Source organism: Myodes glareolus, chromosome 9 (assembly GCF_982192425.1).
Source record: "Myodes glareolus chromosome 9, mMyoGla1.1, whole genome shotgun sequence".
In the NCBI taxonomy this organism is placed as follows: Eukaryota; Metazoa; Chordata; class Mammalia; order Rodentia; family Cricetidae; genus Myodes; species Myodes glareolus.
In genome coordinates, this window is record NC_142034.1 from 25,694,426 (window position 1) to 25,719,495 (window position 25,070).

Consider the following 25,070-nt stretch of genomic DNA (forward strand, 5'->3'; position numbering starts at 1 on the left):
TGACTTGGAATTGAGGGGCGCAGTCCCCACTGGGCACAGATCCACATGAATCAGAGGACTGCAAAAATGCTGGCTTCCAGCCGCAGGAGGTAAAGGATTTATTCTGGCTAGCGTGGCCTTGACCCTGGGAGTACTCAAGGCCATTTCCTGATTCACCCTGGCTGGCCTCTCGGTTTACACCTGAAATAGAGGGCACATTTTGGACCAGCAAAGATGTCAGGTTGACTGGGAAGGGACGAAGACATCCTCCCATCTCACACCACCCCTACATACTCTGGGACGCGACAAACTATGCCAGAAGCATAGTCAGCAGGCCACTCAAGGGACAAGGGACAGCTGAAAACCCAGAGGCTATTCACTGCTAGCATTGCGATTCCCTACCAGGTCGGCTGTGGGGATCATGAGATGCCGGTGCAGTGAGTGTCTGGGGTGGGAACAGCTATGGGGCAATCACCAGCTGGTTGTTATAAAGGAAAGCCAACTTGGGGGTCCCTCCCCTGACCCTCAGACACCTTTACCCACTGCTGGAACACTAAGTTCAGTTGCTGAAGTAATCAAGAATTGGCTCTTGAGAAATGTCTACAACTCATCCAAATGGATGTGCTCTGACTGACAGGTTTGGTGTCTAAGAAATGGTGGCACCAGCAAGCGGATATGGGTGTGAAGGCTCTACTATGGCCTCAGAAGTGATGTGGGTCACTTGTCTGCTCCACCTTGTCACCTCAGGGATACCTGGTGTCTGGGCTCCCTTCAGAACCTCAGCATGGATATAGCCTTCCAGGAGGGAGTAGCCCAGTGGGCAGCACCAGGTAGGCCTCTGGAAGCAGAGCCACCCAGTGGCACTGAGCAAAGCTGCTGACTCTCAGAGCCTCAAGGGCCTTTTAAATGATTGAGCATCCCTGGGCATCCGCAGAGCTGGGCTCGGTAAGAAGCTGGTCCTGGCCCAGGCCAGGGTATAGCTGCTGCAGATCTCCAACCCTAGAGTCTGTCCAGGACTGAAGATGCTGTGGCATTGCTCCAAGTCTGGGAAGGAGTGCTGAGGAGCCGCTCCTCATTCAACACCATCCGTCCAATCAAGGACCATGCAGGCCACAGGCTAAGCACCTTTCTTGTTAGAAGTACCGCTCTCCAAGACCTGAGGAGGGCCTTCTGAGACAGTCCCCCCAGGACTCAGGGAGGGCCTCCTATGACAGCCCCCCCAAGACCTGAGGAGGACCAGCTGTGACAGCCCCCCAAGACCCAGGGAGGGGCTCCTGCGGCAGTCCCCAGAGCCCATATTGAAAGTGAATTCTAGTTTCCCCAGATTTTTTGTGCCACCAGCCACAGCCTTCATGAGGACATGACATCTGTAAGGGTAGGTGACTAGGAAGGAGGGTTTTTTTAGGAAGGAAAGCGAGAATTCAGAGATGCCTTGAGATAACCCAGAGCTGGAGACTCGGCTGTCAGCACTTGCTCTTCTGAAGGACTCAGGTTCGATTTCCCGCCCACACTGTGGTTCACCTCACCAGCACCTCTAGCTCCAGATCTGATGCCCTTTTCTGAGCATAAGTATGAGGCATACACATGGCACAGAGATTTAAACGTAAGCACAGTTTTACACAGAAATCTTAAAAGACAAGAGTCCATAAAACGTATTTTATTTTTATCACGAAGAAGTTTCCTTACCCCTTCCCCAGCCCAGCACATCCCAGGGCGGGACACTAAGCTCTGAGCTCACCCAGGACCCACTCCTGGGTAACTTTATGAAGAAGGTCTACTAAGGAAAATTGAGGCTTCAGAGAATCAAATTCAAGGCCTTATCCAGGACTTCAAACTCTGCTCTTTCCTGAATGGTAAGGAGCTGGCACCTGTGTTTAGTACAGTGCTTAGCAGAGGATTCAGCGGGGCCATTCACAAAGTCCATCATGGCATGCGGAGGAACCAAGAGGGTGGCTGGGAAGACACAGACAAGGGACAGTGGCCAAGAGGGCTGGGCGAGACAATCGCCATCTTCTGCTAGGTGCCTGGAGAGCTGAAGGAGGCTGTTCCTATCAGCTCCCTAGTTGGGACAACTAAAGACAGTGACTAGTGCATCTGAAGACAATGTACAGCCTCATTCTGAAGTGGAATTTTTCTGGAAGAGAAGGCAATGCTCTTAACCACTGAGCCACCTCTCCAGCTCCCTGAAGTAGAATTTTTCTATATCTTCAAGAGGCCTGTCCCCAAGGAGGTCACTGAGAGCCAAGTCACACATGCCACACCCACACCTCAAATTCTTTTAGATCTCTACCAGACCCCAGGGACAGAGCTGGGTACAGCAGGTGGGTTATGGCTCCGGAGCGGGGTCAGGAGGAGGGGGCTTCCCGCTGGCTGGCGTGGCAGACTCGTCCTCATGCTGCTGTCTGACATACTGATCCAGCAGCGAAGTCAGCTGGGCAGGCTGGTGCTGAAGCAGGTAGCAGGTCTGGGCCACAAGGCAAGTGAGTCCTCCAACCAGCTCCCTTTGCAGCAGGTCCAGGCTAGGCAGCTTGGCAAAGTCTACGAATCCCTGCCTGCTGAGGATGGTATCATCGATGCAGCCACCTGGAAGACCACAGGGGCAGTTGGGCTCCCTGAAAGTGCTCTTCTTGAGAGACATCATCCCAACCCAAGAACCTGCTCTCCAGTGCCCCCCCCTTCCAGCTGGCCCTAAAATCAGGGTCACACTTGTGCCTCACCCCATTTCTGCTGCTGGGCATCAATCTCCTCCTCCTTCCCTGAAAACAAGCACCTCGTCTCAAACAGCCTAACTTCTTTGGAGACAGGCTCCTGAGTGCGGAAATGAGCTGCCGTCTAAATGACACAGATGCACAGTGATGGAGATGCATGGGTGCCACCTGCACGACACTACCGTGTGTCCAACCACTCAACTACACACTTACATGCCGGGAGGATGGTGTGTACCATGCTGTGTGTACTTTGCAATGAAATACTAGGGAAAGAAAACCTTGGAGTGTCAGGGGCATGACTATAAATATAAGTTCCTAGGAAATCTGAATTTTCTGGGGACACGAGCAGTCTCCTCTACAGACTGAACCCCAACACAATGGTCACAGCACTGGTCCTTAGCCCTGTTTATTTGAGACACTTGTTTCCTTATTATTTTTCAATGTTTTTACTTATTTATTAGGGGGTGTGCACATACCACAAACAACTTCTGGGACTCAGTTCTCTCCCCCCACTCTGTGGGTCATGGCAACTGAGTTCAGATCCCCAGGTCTGGCAGCAGGACCTTATCTGGCTGGCCCAAGAGATACTGATACCTTCCCCAGTACCCAGCACCTGACAGGTAAGACTCAGAGGGCCCGATGCCCCTCCCCTCACTGGGAGACACCCTTGCTCCCGCTCCTCCAGTACAGAAATGATGTGGGGTGGTGACACAGCACAGGTACTCAGTGACACATCAGTCCCCAAGAAATACGGTGATTCAGGCCTCAGCCACCAGAGGCTCTGACTGGCAGGGTTGCCCACTCACCGAGCAGTGGCAGAAAGGGAACACTCTTTAAGATCCGCACCATTTCCTTGACCTTGGGCTCTTCACTGACCAGCAGCAGATTGTGCCCAACAAAAAGGGGTAGCAGGTTTTGGTATTTGGAATCTTCTAGAAAAGGCTTCAGGACCTGGGATCACAGGAAGGAACGGCTAATGGGGGACAAGAGGGAAAAGCCACATACCTTAGCCCCAGGCTGTGCCTCAGTGTCTCCTCAGCCCCTACCCACAGTTTAGGCACCAGACTAGGGTAGCTTGTCTACTAGAACAGAGGTTGGAGGTGTCCTTCAGGAGCAGCAGCTCCCAGGTCCCCTCAGCAGGCACAGGAGGAAGGCAGGCCTGAGTCGGGGCAACCCCACCTGGTTGGGGAAGACTTTCATCAAGATCCCGTGTTTCCGCAACCGGTGCCGCAGGAGAAGCTTGTCCTCTGCGCTCATGGCCACGTTCTGGCAGACGGCAATCATCCGGTGGTCTCGAAACACTGCCGCTATGTCCCGACGCAGGAGCTGGATGAGGCCTGACTCCTGCGGCAGGATGGGGTGAGGAGATATGAAGATCTCGGGGTATCATCCCTCCCCACACAGGCACTGGGGTGGGCAGTGGTGCCAGAATGCGCAGGACTGGAGGACAGGTGGGGCAGCCCAGCCTGGGGCCTACAATGTGGAACACCTCCCACCATACGCTTTCTGCTTCCACTGGAGAACCTCAGGCTTCAGAGAGCAAGTTTGCAAACCTGAGAGCACCTACCCTTCTCCAGACACCTTGGCAGGCAGCCTGTGACCATAGTTAGCAAAAGTTACTTCAATTATAGGCTATAGTAATACAAGCCTGTAAAATGAATTCCAGCTCCTCAGGAGGCTGAGGCAGGAGAATCAAAAGTTAAGCTTGAACTGCAGAGTGAGTTTAAAGCTAAATTTTGAAATTTAATAAGATGGTCTTGAAATAAAAATTAAAATAAAGGCTCAGGACAGAGTTTGGTAGCAGAATACTTGTCTAGCATGTGTAAAAAAACAGATTCAATTCCCAGTGCCAAACACACACACACACACATACACACACAAAATTACTTCAATTATCAACCTCACACAGTACTAAGGTGAATTATTTTACCAATTTTATTATTATTAGTTGTTGTTGTTTTTTGAGACAAGATTTCTCCCTGTACCCCAGGCTGTCCTGGAATTCACCCTTTAGACCAGGCTGGCCTCAAACTCAGAGATCCACCTGTCTCTGCTTTCTGAGTGCTTGGATCAAACATGTATGCCACCACTACTCAGCTTATTTTACCAATTTTAAATATGTGATGGGAGGCTGGAAGATGAATCAGTGGGTAAAGGTACTTGACACCAAGCCTGAATGAAATGAGGCCAATCCCAAGGACCCAGGTTGGGCACTGGGTGCCTTTACCCTGACACTTCAGGACTTCATTTTCCCTTTTTTTAAATTTACGTGTATGAGTATTTGGTCTACATGTATGTCTGCACTCCATGCATGCAGTGCCCTGGGCGGCCAGAAGAGGGCACTGGATCTGGTGGCACTGGCACTACAGGGAGAGTTGTGAGTTGCTATGTGGGTGCTGAGGATCCCATCGCTGTAACTGCCAAGCCATTTCTCCTGCCCTTTAACCCCTCCCACTCTTTTTTTTTTCCTTAAGACAAGGTCTCATTACAGTCCTGGGGGATATGGAACTCCAATATTTGTAATAGCCAGAACCTGGAAACAACCTAGATGTCCCTCAACTAAAGAATGGATAAAGAAAATGTGGTACATTTGCACAATGGAGTACTACTCAGCAGTAAAAAAGAAAAAAAAATGACATCTTGAAATTGGCAGGCAAATGGATGGAACTAGAAAAAACCATCCTGAGTGAGATAACCCAGACACAGAAAGGCAAACACGGAATGGACTCACTCACAAGTGGATATTAGACATAAAGCAAAGGACAACCAGGCTATAATAGTCCATGATCCCAGGGAAGACAGGAAACAAGGAGAATCCTAAGAAAGACACATATGGATCCCCCTGGGAAGGGCAAGTAGTCAAGATCTCCTTAGTAAATTGGCAGCATGTGGGGGTGGGGGGTGGGGGGGTAGGAGGAGAGTAGGGAGGGGAGAAGGGGAGCAGGGAGGAGAGCATGAGGGAACAAGAAGACTGAGTTGGGTAAAGGACAGAGAGGGAGAGCAAGGAAAGAGATACCAAAAGACAGTGCCATTGTGGGGCTAGCAGGAAACCAGGCACTAGGGAAACTCCCAGGAACCCACAAGGATGACCCCAGCTAGGAATCTAAGCAATAGTGGAGAGGGTGCCTAAACTGCCCTTCGCCTGTAATCAGATTGATGACTACTTTAATCCTGGACAACAGATCCCCCAGCTTCCACCTCCTAAATGCAAAAGATGACAGGCTTGGGACACCACACCCAGCTTCTTCCTGTTCTTTTCAAAAGACAAAACACCTCTATCACCCCTTAGAGACACAGGGAAGCTTCAGCTCCTTTGAAACAGAAAAGGGCAGGGTGTGACAGTCACACATGTAATCTCAGCATCCAGGAGTTTGAGAAGAGAGCTTGGTCCTAAGACACACCATCTCAAAAAAAAAAAAAAGAAAAGAAAAGAAAAAGAAAGAAAAAAGAAAAGAAAAAAGAAAGAAAGAAGAAAAAAGGAAAGAAAAAGAGGAGTGAAATCTCCCCCCACCTGCTTAAGAGTTTTTGCTTGTTTTTGGAGACAGATAAAAATTTAAAAAATGCAGACAGCCCAACGTCAATGGAGAGTCAAGTGTATATTTTATTATAAAAAATCTGGGATGGGGCTGGAGAGATGGCTCAGAGGTTAAGAGCACTGGCTGCTCTTCCAGAGGTCCTGAGTTCAATTCCCAGCAACTACATGGTGGCTCACAACCATCTATAATGAGATCTGGTGCCCTCTTCTGGCCTGCAGGAATACATGCAGGCAGAACACTGCATACATAATAAGTAAAAAAATAAAGAAATTTAATAAAAAAAATGCAGACAGCCCAACGTCAATGGAGAATCAAGTGTATATTTTATTATAAAAAATCTGGGATAGGGCTGGAGAGATGGCTCAGAGGTTAAGAGCACTGGCTGCTCTTCCAGAGGTCCTGAGTTCAATTCCCAGCAACCACATGGTGGCTCACAACCATCTGTAATGAGATCTGGTGCTCTCTTCTGGCCTGCAGGCATACACGGAGACAGAATGTTGTATACATAATAAATAAATAAATCTTTAAAAAAAATCTGGGATGGGTGAGATGGATCAGAGTATCAGAGTAAAAGCATCTGCCATGCAAGTTTGACAATCTGAATTCAATCCCCAGAACTCACATCAGAAAGCTTGATGTAGGTCAGGCGGTGGTGGCGCACACCTTTAATCCCAGCACTCAGGAGGCAGAGGCAGGCGGATCTCTGTGAGTTCGAGGTCAGCCTGGTCTACAGCCTGAGTTCCAGGGCAGCCAAGATTACACTGAGAAACCCTGTCTTGAAAACCCAAAACAAACAAACAAACAAGCCTGATGTGGTTGCCTCTATCTGCACTCACAGCATTCCTACAGTGAGATGCGGGGGCAGAAACAGAACTTGAACTTGTCTGACCAGAGGCTTACAGGCAGCACAGATTATGCAGCGTGGCAGAAACAAGACTACACAGTGGAGAGAACTGACTCCTGAAGGTTGTCCTCTGACCTCCTCCAGACACATATAATAACACACACACATACACACGCAGGGTTCCAAATGGGAAAGGGCACTTAATGGCATGAGTACCTGCATGGCTTGGAGTCTAATTTACCAGCCTTCCAGCAAATAACATACACCAAGTCTCCTTACCTCCTTGGGGGGTTTGGGAGGAGGTGGCAGACATCTGGGGTGGATGGTAGGTTTGGGAGGAATATACTCAGTTATAGCCATAAGCTTCTGCCGCTCAAAATGCATGACGCGACGGTGACGGGTCACAGCCTTGGAGCCATGGCGCACGGTCTGGAGGGTGGGCAGCCATGCTGGAAGACGGCAACACAGTAAGATACGGCTTATTATCTCTAGTGGACGAAAAGAACACCCCCACCCCTACAAAGAAAGACACACGGAACTAGACACAGCACAAAAAGTCTCTTCTTTCAGTGGGGGACCTTATCAGTGGCTCTATCCCTAGACTCTCATTTCTCCAGCTTTGTTACTGTTGCTATTTTTGTCTTCAGACAGGATCTCTCATAGCCCTGGCTACCTTGAATTCACCACATAACTGAAGATGACCTGATCTGCCCACTCCACCTGAGTGCTGTTTAGGACTCTGTAGTCTGCATATTTGCCTCTATGTCTGGTTGAAGTGTGTTGGGGATTAGATGCAGGGCTTCTGGACATGGTAAGCAAGCATGCTACCAAGCTGATTACAGACCCAGCCCTCTAAAAGTCCTTCTTATGTGCAGTGCTAGAATTTTAAAAGTTATATATTTTTTTTTAACCTGATGATGTTGGCACACACCTTTAATCCCAGCTCTCTGGAGGCAGAGGCAGGTGGATCTCTGTGAGTTCGAGGCCAGACTGGCCTACAATGCCAGTTCCAGGGCAGTCAGAGATGTTACCTGGAGAGACCCTGTCTCAAAAAAGACCACCACTGCAATTTCCAGGTACGGCAGGAAAAGGATCAGCTAGAAGACTCTCGGAGACTGTGGAAGGTTACCAGGGTGAGAGGTTGTACGATTATCGGCCGCAAGACCTGTTACGAGTGTCTGTGGAATGAGTTGGAACTAGACTGATTGTAAGCCCTATTCTGCGGATTGTTAGTGTTATTCTTGCCCTGCACTGAACTGGTCCCAACTTCAGTGCGCTTATCTGTAAAGATAACGCCTTCCTCCCAACGTGCTTTTGCTGTAAGATTCAAATGAGGCAATGAGTATAAAACAATAACCGCAATCCCTGGCCAAAAGTACGGTGTCAAATCCACTCATTAAAGGCCTAATGCATGCTTACCGGTGTCGGGTACCATGCCATTAACTAGCTAAAATGAATGGACACCGTGCTGCCCTCCACAGGGTTGAACAGACGAGACAGGCGCATTTGGCAAATGCAGAACTAGACTGTGAACTAGCTAAGCGGGGGTGTAAATAAATAGGATACAAGCAAAGGATTTCACGAGGAACCTGCTTTATAAAGCGAGGGTTGTGAGAGAAGAAGGGGAGGCTGGTTCAGGCTGGCCTTAAGAAATGATATATTAAAATCCCAGCAAGGACTGAGCGAAGGTTAGAAAAACCCAAAGCAGAAATAAGCATTGTTGGTGGTGGCACAGTCGCTGTCATTACCAGAGTGTGTATGGGGGTGAGGGTGGAGGTGGAGGGATGTCACAGGGAACTGGACCCAATCAGATCAGTGACCCGGCTAGTGGCAGGGTCACCGAGAGCTGTCAGAGACTACGGGAAAGGTCGGAGGGAAAGGAGGGAGGGAGCTAGAGAGCGCCGGCCTGTCCGCGGTAAGGCTCTGGGTTTCTCCTTACCCGCCCGGGGCGGGAGACCTCCTCGAAGTATCCCCGCCACCGCCGCAGCCATCGCTACAGGAAGTTCCCACGAACACAGCGCGGAGACGGAAGGAGCTAAGGATTGTGGGGCTGCAAGGAAAGCCCAGGGCCGGAAAGAGTAGGCGAGCAGCCGGATGGAGCCGCTATCCGCATGCGTAGACTCGGGCCTATAGTGCCCGCCCCCACGCCTACGTGGCGTCCCGTCTCCTAGCAACGACGCGAGACCTCTAGGAACCGTTCTTTTCATCACTCAGGTGTTTTCAGTTTGCGGCCAGTGAAGTCCCCCCACCCCACACACTTCTAACTCCAGATCCTTCGCTCCGATTTATCCCTGTCTTCCACCGCACACCAATAATTGACTCTAAACCAAACGTCCCTGTCCTTGTTTCCTCAGTCTTCTCTCCAAACTGGGTTTAGTCACCCGCCAGCCAAGTTTCTCTGCTCCTCTTCGTCCATCTCCAGCCTCAAGCAGCCGCTATTTACTTTAGGTCATGCCGGGAAGTGAGCGGGAAGGTGAGCGGGTAACAGAACAATTGGACGACAGTCAGGTCAGGTTTCCGAGAATGAAGACAAGTGACAAAGGGGCTGTTCTTCTTTTCACAGTTAAGAATGCTGCCCAGAGCACCGAGGAAGGGGAAGTTCCCATCACCGAAGCCCTTATCACCAAGAGGAACTTGAACTTCCCTGAGGATGAAGACCTGTCAGAAAAGCTGTGAGTGCAGGCGAAGGGAGCGGGTAACTGAAGACTGAAGCGCAGATGTTCAGTTTGCTGAGCCGCATGACTCTGGGACTCATTTTTGTCTTTTTACTTACACCATACTCCAGTCGGTAGTACTTCCCAGTTGGTTTTTCTTTCTTTTTCTTTTTTGTTTTTTTGAGACAAGGTTTCTCTGTATGATGTTTCCTTCCTTAAGATGGTTCTTTTTTCATTATCCTCAGCTGCCTTAGAGAATGCTCTCGCAAACTCAGAAATTCTCCGTTCAGTTCTCAGTCTGGCCTTCCCACTCTGTTATTGCCCAATTGATCGTTATAAATGATAAATCTAGTTATCCCCTGGTAGAAGCTTCCTCCGCAACCTACTATATCCAGAATAAAATCCGAACAGCACGGACCGAAATATTTCCAGCCACACCTAAGTGTGCAATTTCTCACACCACGTTTTTGCCCCTTGTTACTCAGAAGTAAGAGCAGCTTGGCATCACCTGATTTCTTGTCAGAAATGAAGACTCGCCAGTGGGGGAAGGGATTAGCTCACTTGACAGAGTGCTAAGCACCACATAAAACCGGCTTTCAGGGCTGGGGATATGACTCAGAGGTTAAGAGCACTGACAACCACATGATGGCTCATAATCATCTGTAATGATATAAGATGCCCTCTTCTGGCCTATAGGGATATATGCAGACAGAATACTATATATTTAATAAATGAATATTTTTTAAGAAGACAGCAATTTAAAAAAAAACAACTGACTTTCATGTACTCTCAGCACTCAAGAGGTAGAGGCAAGAAGATCAGAAATTCAAGACCATCCTCCTCAGCTACATAGTGAGTCTGAAGCCACCCTGGGCTACATGAAGCCCTGACTTTAAGAGAAAGAAAAAAAAGATACCCATCTCAAACCTACTGAGTTAGAATCTGCATCTTCCAGTACACAAAGGATTCCCAGAAACATTGAAGTTTGAAAGAGGCTGAATTAATACACGCATGTACTATTTGTTCTGCTTGAAATGTCTCGTCCTTATCCCTCTTCCATAGCTTACCCATTGGTTACCACCTCTAGGAAGCCGGTCCTGATGCCTCCACTCTGGAGTTGGTGCCCATTTTCATTTCTTTTTGTCTCCCCCACCAAGACAGGGTTTCTCTGTGTAACAGTCATGGCTGTCCTGGAACTCACTCTGTACACCAGGCTGCCCTTGAACTCACTGAGATCTGCCTGCCTTCCAAGTGCTGGGATTAAAGGCATGTGTGCACCACCACCACTCAGTTAAAATTCAATGCATTATTTTTTTGAGACAGGTTTTCTCTGTACAGCCTTTGAAGCCTGTCCTGAAACCCTTTCTGTAGGCCAGGCTCGCCTCGGATTTAACAGAGATCACCTGCCTCTGCCTCCCGAGTGCTGGGATTAAATATGTGAGCCACCTCTGCCCGGCCCACTTCCATTTCTTGTACCTGCCTCTGGCATCCACTTGGCTATAGGTGTTTGGCTGGTTTCCCTGATAGTGATGGGCAAGGACCCATGCCATTTGTCTGGAGGGTACTCAGTAAGTTTGGAAGTAATGAATGTATGGATGGAACAAATGATTTTCCTCCATGGGTGAGACTCAAAGCAGAGTGAGGAAGAGTCTTCCAGAAGGTAGGAGAGTATTTCTGCATCTATCCCCACCCTGCCTCTGCCATCCAAACTGACTAAGGAAGGCTTCTCTGGTTCCGAATCTCCAGGAACCGTGAGCAGTCACCCCTCATTATCCAGAGGGCCCTTCGTCAGTTTTTGCTCCACTCTTTCTCAGTTCCACCAATAGAGAACCATGTGCCTGAGACCAGCCAGTCTCAAGACCTAGACATCACTATCTGGGTCAAGAAGCTGTTCTTGGCATCTCATCAATCCTTTCAGCCCCCTTCCTTTCCTTGAGACATGTCTTCTCCTCTCCCCTCCCTCCTGTCGCTCACTAACAGGCCGCAGGTGTGACCCCTAGTGCACCATTCTGCTCACTTTCCTCCAGGTTTCACACTCTTGAGGAACTCGAGACTGTCCGCCTGGATCGGGAAGGGATTACCACTATCAGCAATTTAGAGGGCCTCCAGAACATTCACAGCCTCTACCTGCAATTGGTAAAGTCTTTTCCCCATGCCTCCTGTCCTCTCCCTAGTGTGTTTGAGAACCGCTGAACGGTTTATCTCTTTGCATTTGATGTTAAGTAAGTGAAACATTCCCAAATGAATCAGGAATCTTCCTGAATTGAAAGACTTGTTTCTGACCCAGTGGTGGTGATATATGCCGTTAATGCCAGCACTTGAAAGGTAGAGCCAGGAGATCTCTGTGGGTTAGAGGCCAGCCTGGTCTTCAAAGCAAGTTTCGGAACAGCTACACAGAGAAACCCTGTTTCGAAAAAACAAACAAACAAACAAAAAAACCCAAGCAAACCAAAATTTCCTACTCCAACCCCACCAAGAGCTCCTGAACATGCTGGAGTCACCATTCCAGCTGGGGACAGTGGCACGTGGCAGTCCCTTGAGTATTCAAGAGGCTGAGGAGGAAGGATCTCAAGATCGATGTCAGCCTGGGCTACATAGGAAGTTCCAGTCATTCGGCTCTACACAAAACCCTGTCTTTTTGTTTGTTTGTTTGTTTTTGTTTTTGTTTTTTCAAGACAGAGTTTCTCTATGAACCAATCTTGGCTATTCTGGAACTAGCTCCTGTAGACCAGGCTGGCCTTGAACTCACAGAGAGCCACCTGCCTCTGCCACCCAGGTACTGGGATTAACGGTGTGTGCCACCACCGGTGGCCCAGCACAAAACCCTGTCTTAAAAACATGACAAGTGCAGTAGCGCATACTTTTGGTCCCATCACTTGGGAAGCAGAGGCAGGCAGCTTATGAGTTAGAGGTCAGCCTGGTTTATGATTTCCAGACCAGTCAAGGCTACTTAGTGTGACTGTATCTTAAAAAAATAAAATAAAATAACTAACTATAGGACTGGCAAGATGGCGTAGTAGGTATAAGTGCTGCCTGACAAGCCTGGCGACCTGATTTCAATCCTAGGACCCACATAGTAGGAGAAAACTGACTCTGTCCAGCTGTTCTCTGACCTCCATGCACATCCTTGGCGTGTGTGTTCACGCACTACATACTCGCACTCACACACATGTGCATGCAGATAAATAAATGTCATTAAAATGTTCAAATAAGTGCTCAGTTACTGTTTTGATAAAAAGATTTCCCTGTATCCTACCTCCGCCAGATCTTTGGGAGGTTGTGCAGTGGTGGCTGGGTGATCTTCAGCTCTTCCTATGATGATCAGGCCCAAAGCCCTTCAAGTTCTATGCAAACCTTGTGAGCCAACTCACATAGATTCATTGCTCTTCCGGGTTCGCAGGCCACCAAGGAGGCCTGTTCCGTTTCTCTATTGGTCACTTGATTTCCTTCAATTGAGTCTCCTCTAGTCCTTTGGTTCTGTTCATTGGACTAGCTCCAAGTTCACCCATTAGCCACTGACCAGAGAAAAGAAATCACCTTCCCCAGGTAATGGCATCTAGCCACGGTCAGGCTGAGTAGTCATTCTCAAAGCGGAGTAGCTACAGCTGAGACTAGGCATGGTCTTAGGGCTTCATCCCCTTAAAAGGTCTCCCCACCCAGCTGACCTTAAACTTGGTTTCCCCACCATGGTTTCCTCCGGCAGAATAAGATCCAGCGAATTGAGAACTTGGCATGCATCACCTCCCTGCGGTATGTGGCACCAGGACAGCAAAGGAGTAAGGAGTTGGGTGGTGAGGAACCCTAGAACTGTTTGCGGGCTCTCCAAGCCTGGCTCTCTGTCAGCTGAGACCGCTGGCTCTGCTCTCCTCACCCCACTCTGTGCCCCCACTTGTCGGCCAGCTGCCAACACAGGGGAGCCCAGGTACCCGGTGCCCTCCTCCCTCCAGCAGTCCTTCCTCTTCCCCTGCAGCTTCCTGTCTCTGGCAGGAAACCAAATCAGGCAGGTGGAAAACCTCCTTGACCTCCAGTACCTCCAGTTTCTGGACCTTTCTGAGAACCTGATAGAGATGCTAAAACTAGGTAGGAGCACCACGCATGCCCTGACTCAGTGGCGTCCTTCCTCCTCTGGGCTCCAAGCTCCTTGTGGTTTTGCTTCTCTCCGGGGGCGGGGGGCGGGGGTAGGGGGGTGGGGGGAGCAGGGCAGAGCGGGCATGAGCCCCTCACTCATTCTTTCGACCCCACAGACGAGTTCCCCCAGAGCCTTCTCATCCTCAACCTGTGTGGAAACCCCTGCACCAACCAGGATGGCTACAGGTGAGGAGGGATAAAGGTGAAGAAAGGCTAGATAAGCCCCGCCCACTGCTCCGGGAAGCCACTCTCCGCCTACCTCCCTCATGTATCCACTGGGCCCTCTGCTTCCTACTCTGATCTGTCCCTTTCTCTCCAGCACCTCACAAGCCTTTTGCTCTTTAGGTTGACCCCAGGTCCATCCCCTAGTCTCGGGGTCATACCCACCCGGGTATGGGCACTGAAGCACACGTCACTGTATCGTCCCAGGCTCAACACCACGCATGCCCTCATGGGTGACCTTTACTCCTGCCTTACAGGAAGACAGTGATAGAAGCCCTGCCACTGCTCTTGGACCTGGACAAGCAGCCTATAATTGAGCGCTGGACTTCCGATGAAGAGGATAAATCCTCAGATGAGGAGGAGGAATTTCCGGAGCTGAATGGCCCATTCTGTGCAGAGCGAGGTGATTATTTCCACAGCTTGTAGCCTCCCCAAGCTGGCATTGCCCTAGGAGAGGGGTAATGGCACTGGCACTGTCCTAGGCAGCTAGCTCCGCCATGATCTCTCCAGCTCTATGGTTGCCTCTACTCCAGGCCCTTCATGTTCCCGAGTGCCAGTCAGGACGGTGGGAGGTGACATCTTTCCAGCATGGCTCAGTAGTCCCTGGGGTTACTTGCTCACTTTCCATCAGACACTTCCTCCTCTGTCTGGAATTGGCAGCATCTAATCAGAGGATGCGGGGTTCCATCTCTCCCCAGCGCCAGCCCGATACTTTTTCTACTAGGGATGCCAGTAGGTTTACCAAAGACATCCCTGAGCCCAAGGCCCTCCTGCTGAGCCCAGGGCTCTGCTTTTCCTCCCCCAGGGTTCTTCAAGGACTTGGAGGAGGAACTGCAGCAGCATCAGGAGCAAAGGCAGCAGGAGGTCCTGGCAGAGCACTTGTCCAGGATGGAGACACAGCCTGTCCTCACTGACCTGCCCCTCCTGCCTGCAGTGCCCATGGCTGGGGACGGCAACCCTGCTGTCACTGTGCAGCCTGAGAGAGAGTCGGCCCCTAAGGCCGCCTCCTCAACAGAGACCACCTCCTCTTCCACGAAACCAGTGCCCAGGAGACACAAAAGCTCTGTCCGGGCGAGGAAGAGGGCTCCAGCAGCCACAGCCACAGCCAAGACCTCTCTGGCTGCAGCCCCCAATAAGACAAAAACTACACCCAGAAGAAACACGAAATAGTGCACAGCCTCTGTGCACTTGCCCTCCTTCTCAGGCCCCTCCCTCACTAGTGGCAGGAGCCCCAGCTTCCAATAAAGCATCTAAGGACTTAGAGTGCTTTTCATGTCACATGGGGTAACTCAAGAAAAGAAACAAAAACCAGAAGTCAAAAACACAGTCCCCAAAACCAGCTTAACCTTTCAAGAACGACCCAAAGGGCTGGGTCCCCGGTGGGCTTGCTGTGCCTCTAGTGGGCAAGAAGTGGAGACCACCTCACAAAGCTTTGTGGTGTTTTGTTTTGGTTTTGTTTTTTGTTTTGTTTGGTTTTCGTTTTGGTTTTTCGAGACAGGGTTTCTCTGTAGCTTTGGGGCCTGTCCTGAGACTAGCTCTTATAAACCAGGCTGGCCTCGAACTCACAGAGATCTGCCTGCCTCTGCCTCCCGAGTGCTGGGATTAAAGGCGTGTGCCACCACTGCCCAGCTTATTGTTTTGTTTTTAAGACAGTGCCTCATTGTGTAATCCTGACTGGCTTGGAACTCACTAGGTAGACCAAGCTAGCATAGAACTCACAGAAATCCACTTGCCTCTGCCTCCTGAGTAATTGGATTGTAGACATGCCACCATGCAGTCCAAGCTAAGGACTAAAACCTTGCTTCTCATGTCACATGGGGTAAGTCATGGTAAGTGTCCCCAAATAGCAGCCAGCTCTCATGAGGCATAATCTTGGGTCTTCATGCAAACATACATGAATTAGGTCCCATCACACCCATCATTAGGGGTTATGGCTTGGCACCACAAATCTAGCAACCAGTCTGCTGGGAACTGCCCTTTGCCCTGGCTCATCTCTCCCCAATAGACCCAAGATTCAATTCACTGAGTAAGGAAATAAAACATATTTATTAAACCAAGGGTGTACCAGCCACCCAGAACCTGGATTAGTGGTGTGAAGGGGATGACTGTGACCACCACCCCCACAGCTCAGGGCAGCTGGCCCCAGAACTCCTACACCCAGCAGGCCAAGAGGGGCTGTATGCTTAAGCATAGGCCTGGTGCTCCTTCTCCACAAAGGCCTGGAAGAGGCCGCTCAGCCCCTGGGGAGGCAGGGTCTGTTCACCAGTTAGTAGTTTTCTGAGAGCCTCCAGGCCCTCCAGCTCCAGGCTCTGTTGCTTTTCCCGGAGCTGTTTCCCTTGATCCTGCCAGGAAAGGCAGAGGTGAGGAATGTGGACCCCCTCCTCCATGCAGGAGAAACCCAAGACTAGCTGAAGACCCCACCTGCCCCCAGCTCTGCCCTTTCCAGATTCCAGAATATCTGGAAGGTATTGCCTACCTGCCCCTCCTCCATCAGCCCCAGGGCTGCCTGGTGTCCACGATACAGCGAGTGCCGACGATCCACCTGCGTCTGGAATCGCGGGAGGATGCGAACAGGGTCCTGGGCTCCAAAAGTGGGGGACAGCACCTGGGGGGGCTGGGCCACCCCCGCTTCAAAGATGAAAGGTTTGAATACCGACCTAATGAGACACAGGTGGAAGGACCGAAGTAGCAGCAGGGCACATGTCCTGCCATGTCCCCTGGTCAGTGTGTCCTCTTCAGCCTCACCTGGATGGGTCTGGTGTGGCAGTGAGGAAATGGACACAGGGCTTTGAGGGATCCTGGGGCAGGACCGACACCATACTGGCGGTGGTGCGGAAGCCTCCCGAGTCCATGCAGATGCCGCTCTCCTTGTTCCTGAGGATGTCCATCATCACCTCTGCCGTGATACTCCCTGCAAACGAGAGTGTGAGAGAGAATCCCAGCTAGGGTGCCCTGGCCCCTTGGCCACCACCCACAGACCTTGCCGTTGCTGCAGCAGCTCACGCCCAGCCCGGAAGCGGGCCTTGGCAGCTTCCATCCGCACAGGTTGCTGGGTCAGGGAGAAGACCTCTGCGAAGTCGAAGGTGCCCTGTCCAGTCCACCAACCCTGGGCCTTGGCATGGCTTCGAAGCTCTGGATGTTCTGCTGAGATGTCTGTGCCAATGCTCAGCTGGTTAGAAATGTTCCGGGCACCCCCTGTGGAAGAAGAGGGGTTTATTCATCTAACATGGAGCACCCGCGATATGCCAAATCCTGGGGGGTGGGAGGGTGCTTAGATTGCGGTTTTAAGAAGCACAACCTGCCCTCAAGGGGCCTACTGTGATGAGACAGACAAATCAGTCAGAGCTAAGTCATAGGGATGGACAAGATGGCAAAGTGGCGGCTGCTTGCATATGACCTCCCGACCATGCAGGGAGGAGGTCCAGGAAGGCTCTGGAAAGGGCAGACTGAAGCAAGGGAGCATCTGGTGAGGAAGAGTTCCTAAGTGGGCTCATTTCCAGTTTCCCAGGATGTCACTGCCCAAGGCTGGCAGGGAGAACAAAAGTGGCAACCTCCAGAAATGGAGAGCGCTACCTGAGGAGGTCTAGGTTCCCTCTCGGAGGCAGGCTCCATGCTAGACTCCTACCCTGGATGCGCTGAGCAGCCCACAGCCTCCCGGCTGTCTCCAGCACCCACGCCTCTGTCCGGTCAGCCAGAAGGAAGGTGTTGTGATAGCAGAAAGGCACAGGGTCCTCCCGGCAGCTGCCCCCCTGCCCATAGCGGTCCAGCAAGCCTGCAATCACGTGCACAGCCTCCTGGGCAGTACTGCTCCGCTCCAAAGCCAGCCTGTCGGAGAGGTCAGAGGACAGAAATGATCCAGAGAGGTTTGATGAAAAGCCCATGTGACAGGGCAAGCCCTGCAGCAATGACGGCATGCGGCACCCACCTGTGATCCAACAAAGAGGTGGAGGCAGGAAGATCAGAAGTTCAACTCTAGACTCAGGTACATACTACATGACTCCTTATCTCAAACCCGACAAAAATACCAAAGCAAAATGAAAAATCAGCCAGATGTGGCGACACACACCTTTAACCCCAGCACTTGGGAAGCAGAGGACAGTGGATCTCTCTGGGTTCAGGGACAGCCTAGTCTACCTAGTAAATTCTAGGAATTCTAGGCCAGTCAGGGATACACAATAAGTCTCAAAAAAGAAGAAGAAGAAGAAGAAGAAGAAGAAGAAGAAGAAGAAGAAGAAGAAGAAGAAGAAGAAGAAGAAGAAGGAAAAAAATGAAAAAGCCACATGCCAGGGGTTTCTAAGCTTTCCGTGAAAGTTCCACAGGAAGGTCTGGAACACCGTTTCCAAGGAAGAACTGCCCAAACTCCTCCTCAGTCAGAGCTGCCCCACCTTTATCAGTTTCTATAAATCAGAATTCTATGAGAGATTTCAGTTAACAAAAATAGTACTGAAAAAAAAATTAAACCACTCTGGGCCAAAGAGGGTCTTTATCAGGCTTGGTGGCCCAGGCCTTTAATCCTGCACTTGGGAGACCAAAGTAGGATTTTTGATCTCAAGGTCAGCCTGGTCTACAGAGAAAGTGCTAGGACAGACAGGGCTGTTACACAGAGAAACCCTGTCTTGAAAAATCAAAGAAAGAAGGAGGATGAGGAAGAGAGAAAAAAATGAAAGAAAAAAAGAAAGAAAGAAAGATAGATAGATAGATAGATAGATAGATAGATAGATAGATAGATAGATGATAGATATAGAAAGTGCACACAGCTTCTTAGAGAGGCCACAGGACGAAGTCAACAGGGAAGCAAGCCCAGTGAACCCGAGTGTTAGGGGAGAAGGTGGGCATGAAGAACTGGTCTATACCTGAGTAGATCCATACCCAGAAGGGCTTCCCCCTCCCCAACAGGCTCTTTGGTCCACACTGCTTCGTTGCCAATGCAGACACCGTGTTCATTGGCTCCCATCTCAGCCCCCCACAGCCAAGAAGGGCGGCTCAGAATCACAGCATGTGTCTTCCACACCTGTTCCACCTCGATGTAGGTGCACTGGAGGTAAAGACAAGAAGAATTCACAGAAAGAAAAAAAATCTAGAACCCGCATTGCCCTGGCACTCTGTCGGCCGTTTTATATAATGGCCTTAAGAAAGGTCTTGTTCTCAGGTTGCACACGTGAGTAAACCGAGTTAGCAGAGGCTCAAGGTTCAAGTAGGTGGACTTGAAGTCCATGCTCTTTTCACGGCATCTGCCAATGTCCCAGGTACACGGAAAGGAAGATCTTGGAACAATGTCTAAACCCCCCAGCTCCTTTTAAGTCCTAACCCACCTGGAGCCGACTCCCAGGAGTGTGAGTGCCTGCGGGTATAAACACCACCTCCTGCACCTCATCTCGGGGGCGGTCCGAGTTCTTTGCAAAGATCACAGCTGGGATGGCAGAGGCAGGGGGCACAGAGACAAAGCAGTCGCAGGAGCAGGGGGTGTCAGGGCTCGGCGAGGCCATCTGCGAAGAGGCGGGAATGATTATGTCCCTCCAACGCCACCTCTCCACAATCCTAGCCACCGGTGGGGCTCGGAATCCGTGCCAGTCGCTCCGGGAAAACAGCACTGTGTGCACACTCAGAGCGCGCTGTGCACTAACTGTGCACTTGGCTTAGAGTCAGCAGACAACGCAGACTCTGCAAGTTAGGACCGTAACCCTTGGAAACCTAGCCCTTCCAGGCTGTAGGGGTAGTTTCTAGGCACTAAATAAGGCTGCAAGAATCCCACGCTCCCGCGCATGCCCACATTAGTGCTCCTCTTCCGTACACCCCCTTCCAAGTCTTCAGTACCTCCGCCTCTCGCCCGTTCTGCTTTCAAGACCCTCAAACTCGGTTCCGGGAACCACCGCCTCCGTTTCAAGTCAAAACTGCTCCTCTGGACCCAGGTTCCCAGGGGACCTGGAAGGCCTTTGTCCCCGGAGGCGGGGCCGAAAGAGAACACCTGCAATTCCAATGTTTCCCACGAGGGTGCGCGCTAGTTAGCACTACTTCCCGGAACTAAGTGGCCTTTCGAATCCTGCCCGGGTGTCCTGAACTTCCCGTTCAGGCTTATCAGAGAGAGTCACTATTAGGTGGAGGAGCTGAAGGAGAAAAGAAGGCTGAGTGAAAAGAGAGTATTCATAAAATAGCCGACGCTGCTGGGGATTCTGGAGATGAAGGGAGAACTTTGGCTGCCTGCATCCTGACTTGAATTCCAAAGACTCAATCCCAGAAAAAATTGCACAGCACAAGACAGGATGCATAGGAATATCTTAAGTTGCTGTAGCATTCATTTTACCAATTTTTAAAAATATATTTTTAGAGGCCAGAGAGATAACTCAGCACTTAAGGGCACTGGCTGCTTTTTCAGAGGCCCTGGGTTTGATTTCCAGGATCCACACAGTGGTTCATAGCTGTCTGTAATTCCACTTTCAGGGAATCCGATGCCTTCTGTCCTGCATGGACACCAGACACATATGTGTGTACAGACACACATACGGACAAACATCCATACACACATTTTTAGTTTTGTAATTATGTGTGTGTGTGTGGATTATGTGTGTGTGGAATATGTGTACGGGAGGGCATGTGCCCGAGGAAGCCAGAAAAGAGTGTTCCCTCTCTTAAAACTGGAATTACAGGCGGTTGTGAGCCCCCTGGCATGGGTGGTGGGAGCCAAACTCAGTTCTCCCGCAAGTTCAGAATGCACTCACTTATTTTCAATTCTGGATGTCTTGTCTCAGGAGCGGCCCACCTTGTTGCCGTTGTCTTTAATATATTTTGCTGTTCGACTTTGGGAGTGTATCTGTGTGTGTCCACATGTACAGTGTACATGCACATGTATATGCATGCTTGTGCACAGTAGAGGTCAATATGGGTGTTTTCCTCAGTTGCTCTCCATCTTATTTTTTGAGGCAGGACCTCTGATTAAACCTGAAGCTTTGATTCTGCTACCTTGTCTGGCCGGCAAGCCCAGGGGTGTCCTGTCTCCACCTCCCCAGGGATGGGAAAGTGAGCGCATGTGGCACTCAGGATGGAATCCAGGCCCTGGTGCTTACAGGGCAGGTGCTTCATTGTTTGAACCCTTCCTGGCTGAGCCATCTCCCTGCCCCCATGTGTCCCATATGTCTCCTGTCACATACACAAAACGTTCCTCTCTCCAAAAATCCAAGTTCTCTGTGGCCCCATAAGTGTAGAACAACACTTGAAAGGAAATTTAGAAATTTCTATTTCAAAAACATGATATTTCTACCTTCTACACACAGTGAAAATGAGATAGCAAAGGAGAAATTTGGGCTAAGAGGGACATACAGTGGTGTGAAGCTGGATTCCAACTTCAAATATTTAGGGTTTTCAGTTCATTTTTCCTCTGTGAATCATCTCTGTAGCCAGCACTGAAGAAAATGCATCTCAGCCGGCAGTGGTGACGCACGCCTTTAATCCCAGCACTTGGGAGGCAGAGGTAGGCGGATCTCTGTGAGTTTGAGGTCGGCCTGGTCTACAAGAGCTAGTTCCAGGACAGGCTCCAAAGCTACAGAGAACCCTGTCTGGAAAAAAAAAATTAAAAAGAAAAAGAAAGAAAGAAAGAAAGAAAAAAAGAAAGAAGAAAATGCATCTTATACATTTATGTTCATATGACCTCAAGGAATTACTTCTAGGGGTTATATGGAGTCTGTAATATTTCAGCAATCTTAATTCTTGCAATACATAAACATAGGAGAGAGAGAGATAGTGTATGTGTGTGTGTGTGTTGTGTGTGATTACTTTAATCAATTTTTGGGGTTTTTGTTTGTTTGTTTGTCTTTCAAGACAGGGTTTCTCTGTAGCTTTAGAGTCTGTCCTGGAACTAGCTCTTGTAGACCAGGCTAGTCTCAAACTCACAAAGATCTTCCTGCCTCTGCCTCCCACGTGCTGGGATTAAAGGCGTGCGTCACCATCGCCTGGCTGTTTTTTGTTTTTAGAGACAGAGTTTCTCTGTAGTTTTTGAGCCTGTTCTGGAACTAGCACTTGTAGACTGGTCTCAGATTCACAGAGATCCTCCTCTCTGCCTCCTGAGTACTGGGATTCAAGGCATGCGCCACCACCACCCAGCTCTTTAATCAATTTTTCGGTATCTGGGGTTGAGACTGGGGCTGGTAGAGTACTCACCTAGCAGGCGAGAGCCCTGAACTCAACCCTAGGCATTGCATAAACTGGGTGTGGTGGAAACACCTGCAGTTCTGGGAGGCAGAAGGATCAGAAGTTCATGGGTTTCCTTGGTTACGGAGGGAATTCATCCTGGGCAGGAGTCTCTGAGTCAAAATTTGTTTTTCAGTGTACAGATATTCCCTTTCTTTGATCCCTTAGTACTTCGTGTGTGTGTGTGTGTGTGTGTGTGTTTGTGTGTGTGTGTGTGTGTGTGTGTATTGTAAAAGGATTGTTTTCTGATTTCCCTTTTTGAATATTTTGGCGTTAGCATATAGAAATCTCCTCCACTTTGGTTTTCAAGCCCTGGATGCCCCAAACTCACTCTGTAGACCAGGCTGGTCTGGAACTCTGAAATCCACCTGCCTCTGCCTCCTAAGTGCTGGGATTAAAGGCCTGTGCCACCACTGCCTGACTAGAAACATCTCTCAAGAGCTGAAGAGACAGCTCATTAGTTAAGAGCACTTGCTACTCTTGCAGAGAGGACCAGACTGGGTTTCAAGCACCTAGACCAGGTGGTTCACATCAGCCTGTAACTCCAGCTTCAGGGGATCCAACACCTTCTGGCATCAGTGGGCGCCTACAGTGAAGTCTACATACCATATACTTAATTACTAAATAAAAAGAAAACTTTAGATAAACAATACAGTTAACTTAAACTATTCTTATGACTCCCCCCACCCCCACCCCTTTTTTTTTTTTAAGACAAGGTTTCTCTGTAACTTTGGAGCCTGTCCTGTAACTAGCTCTTGTAGACCAGGCTGGCCTGGAACCCACAGAGATCCACCTGCCCCTGCCTCCCGAGTGCTGGGTTAAAGGCTTGTGCCAGCACCACCACCTGACTCGATCCTTATGGCTCTTGTTGGCCCATTCTGCCTCACTAGGAATACATCTTTGGAATTTAAATGAAGATGCGGCGGAGGTTTTCCCTAATCTTCAGCTACCACAATTATCTGTAGCTCCAGTTTCAGGGTTTTGGTGCCTCTTCTAGTCTCTAAGGGTGCTGTCTTCATGGGGTGTACATACATATACGCAGGCAAAACATTCACACGCATTAAATTATTATTGTTATTATTATTATTTTCGAGGCAGGGTCTCTCTGTGTTGTCCTGCCTGTCCTGGAACTCGCGTTGGAGACCAGACTAGCCTCGAACTCAGAGATCCGCCTGGTCAAGTGCTAGGATTAAAAGCCACATTAAAAAATTTTTGAAAAAGGAATATTTCACATTATTCTGTTGACTGTATTCTGTGGCTTTTTTATTTGATTAGTTCTAACAGTTCTTTGGTTTTGCTCCTAAGATCCTTTTTAAATTTACATTGCTGGTATTATCCATTAGGCAGTAAAGGATTGTTGGGGGTTGTAAAAGCTGCTTCCGTGCGTCTTGGAGGAGGGGTGCGAAGTTGCTCAAGGCTACACCTGCCCACAGGCATTTGAGGCGCCCTGCGAAGGCAGGTTCCTCTTCTGCACTTCCCCAGCTGTCCGCTGGGGGGCGGGACGGGCCGAAGAAGAAGGAGGCAACCGGAAGAGCTGGAGGAGGTGGAAGCTACGGACTTCAAGCAACCCCAGGCTGCGTTCCAGGGCCGCCTTCTGTCACGTTTCTACTTTTGACTTCATTCACCCGCCACTTCTCTGGTTAGAAGACTCAGAGAGGTCGTCCAGAGACTCAATCCATACGGGATGATTCCCCTCCATTTCAGCCTCTCCACTACAATCCAGCTGCGGTGCCCACTTCTGAGGGGTCATAGGTGACCCTGGGTTTCTCCAGGGGGCCCAGGCCAGCCAGGCAGCATTGCAGAGGATCAAGCATGCATGAGCCCCACCAAAGGCCCCTGCTAAGAATGCAGGTCAGCTGGAGGAGTTGCAAGGGGAGGAGGGAGGGCCCTGGCCCTGCCCAGACAAGCCCAGCCGGCCCTACAGCTGCCCTCCTGTCCCCGGGGGGCAGATTTGGGGAAAAAGAGGGGACTCACCAGGTTTCTGGGGTCTAATTCCCCCAGAACCAGGAAGACAAAAGAGGTGCCCCGCAGGAGTGCCTCAGGCAGGAGGTCACAGGTAAACAAGGCTCTGAGTTGTTAAATCCTGTAAAAGATGAAAGCAGGTGCCCACCCCAAACCAGTCTGGCTTTCTCCACAGCCCCTAAATTATCCTGATGTCCTCTTCCAGGGTCCCCTTAAACTCTGAGGCCCCCAGATCTCTCAGACATGTGATTGGATGGGCCAATCTGAGAACCAGATTTGACTAGAGAAATTTGGTTACGGGTTGTAGGGGCTGGGAATCCCACAAGGGAAAAAACATTTCTTTTTGGAGAAAAGAAATATAAACAAAAGGTATGTAGGGAAGGTGACAGGGAGCAATGACCAAAACAAAAGCTGAGTCCCTATCCCCTTCCAAACACCGGGTCTCTGCAGTCATAAGCTTTCATTCTGAATTGGATACCAGCTAATGAGTGGGCATCTCTAGTCTCTCTGAAGACAGCGAGTCCCGTGAGGGTGCGCCTGGGCACACTGCGGTTGCGCAACCCCGGCAGGTTTCTTGCTTTGAGTAGTAGCAGCAACCTTTCCCTCATACTTTCCAGCTGGACAGATGCCCATCAGATATCCTGGCTGCCTTTCATCGCCTTGTCTCTGATAGGGATCATCCTGGGTGAAGAAATCGCTGTCAGTCACCCCATCTCGCTCACAGCCAGAGGGACCGGTTGACACGCATGCTCCCATGGGGGTGGGGAGAGTCGGGCGGCCAGCTATGACAGGGAAGGGAGGGGACCTTGGGGAGGAACAAGTTATAAGTAGAATACGGAAACATCCTGAAACTGCT

The 25,070-nt window shown here is 50.1% G+C and overlaps 3 protein-coding genes across 3 annotated transcripts; 1 reads left to right on the forward strand and 2 right to left on the reverse strand.

Annotated features, from left to right (window-relative positions):
• Positions 1 to 1,621: 1,621 nt before the first annotated feature.
• On the reverse strand, positions 1,622 to 9,158 carry Mrpl10 (mitochondrial ribosomal protein L10). Its single transcript, XM_048450892.3, has 5 exons — positions 9,007 to 9,158; positions 7,347 to 7,516; positions 3,867 to 4,031; positions 3,494 to 3,638; positions 1,622 to 2,562 (listed from the first exon to the last, which is right to left on the reverse strand). The coding sequence occupies exons 1-5, from the start codon at positions 9,056 to 9,058 to the stop codon at positions 2,306 to 2,308; spliced, it is 789 nt and encodes a 262-aa protein (XP_048306849.3). The 5' UTR covers positions 9,059 to 9,158; the 3' UTR covers positions 1,622 to 2,305.
• A 71-nt stretch (positions 9,159 to 9,229) lies between these two features.
• On the forward strand, positions 9,230 to 15,334 carry Lrrc46 (leucine rich repeat containing 46). Its single transcript, XM_048450894.3, has 8 exons — positions 9,230 to 9,540; positions 9,631 to 9,739; positions 11,749 to 11,857; positions 13,425 to 13,471; positions 13,692 to 13,801; positions 13,966 to 14,035; positions 14,329 to 14,474; positions 14,877 to 15,334. The coding sequence occupies exons 1-8, from the start codon at positions 9,519 to 9,521 to the stop codon at positions 15,239 to 15,241; spliced, it is 978 nt and encodes a 325-aa protein (XP_048306851.3). The 5' UTR covers positions 9,230 to 9,518; the 3' UTR covers positions 15,242 to 15,334.
• A 764-nt stretch (positions 15,335 to 16,098) lies between these two features.
• Scrn2 (secernin 2) lies at positions 16,099 to 20,033 on the reverse strand. Its single transcript, XM_087910047.1, has 8 exons — positions 19,886 to 20,033; positions 19,384 to 19,557; positions 18,925 to 19,106; positions 17,697 to 17,896; positions 17,051 to 17,266; positions 16,817 to 16,982; positions 16,548 to 16,728; positions 16,099 to 16,413 (listed from the first exon to the last, which is right to left on the reverse strand). Exons 2-8 carry the CDS (start codon positions 19,555 to 19,557, stop codon positions 16,255 to 16,257), a joined length of 1,278 nt encoding a protein of 425 aa, XP_087766173.1. The 5' UTR covers positions 19,886 to 20,033; the 3' UTR covers positions 16,099 to 16,254.
• Between the last annotated feature and the right edge of the window lie 5,037 nt (positions 20,034 to 25,070).

Excerpts from the sequence above, each read along its gene's own strand:
- Mrpl10 (XM_048450892.3), bottom strand. The coding sequence starts at position 9,058 with ATGGCTGCGGCGGTGGCGGGGATACTTCGAGGAGGTCTCCCGCCCCGG. Across the intron at positions 7,517-9,006 it reads AGGTCTCCCGCCCCGGGCGG|CATGGCTGCCCACCCTCCAG; the intron begins GTAAGGAGAAAC and ends GCCGTCTTCCAG. Across the intron at positions 2,563-3,493 it reads TCCCTTTCTGCCACTGCTCG|GTGGCTGCATCGATGATACC; the intron begins GTGAGTGGGCAA and ends GTGGTCTTCCAG.
- Lrrc46 (XM_048450894.3), top strand. The coding sequence starts at position 9,519 with ATGCCGGGAAGTGAGCGGGAAG. Across the intron at positions 11,858-13,424 it reads ACAGCCTCTACCTGCAATTG|AATAAGATCCAGCGAATTGA; the intron begins GTAAAGTCTTTT and ends TTCCTCCGGCAG. Across the intron at positions 13,802-13,965 it reads GATAGAGATGCTAAAACTAG|ACGAGTTCCCCCAGAGCCTT; the intron begins GTAGGAGCACCA and ends TCGACCCCACAG.
- Scrn2 (XM_087910047.1), bottom strand. The coding sequence starts at position 19,557 with ATGGCCTCGCCGAGCCCTGACACCCCCTGCTCCTGCGACTGCTTTGTC. Across the intron at positions 17,267-17,696 it reads GGCTGCTCAGCGCATCCAGG|GGGGTGCCCGGAACATTTCT; the intron begins GTAGGAGTCTAG and ends CTTCTTCCACAG. Across the intron at positions 16,414-16,547 it reads GGCTGATGGAGGAGGGGCAG|GATCAAGGGAAACAGCTCCG; the intron begins GTAGGCAATACC and ends CTTTCCTGGCAG.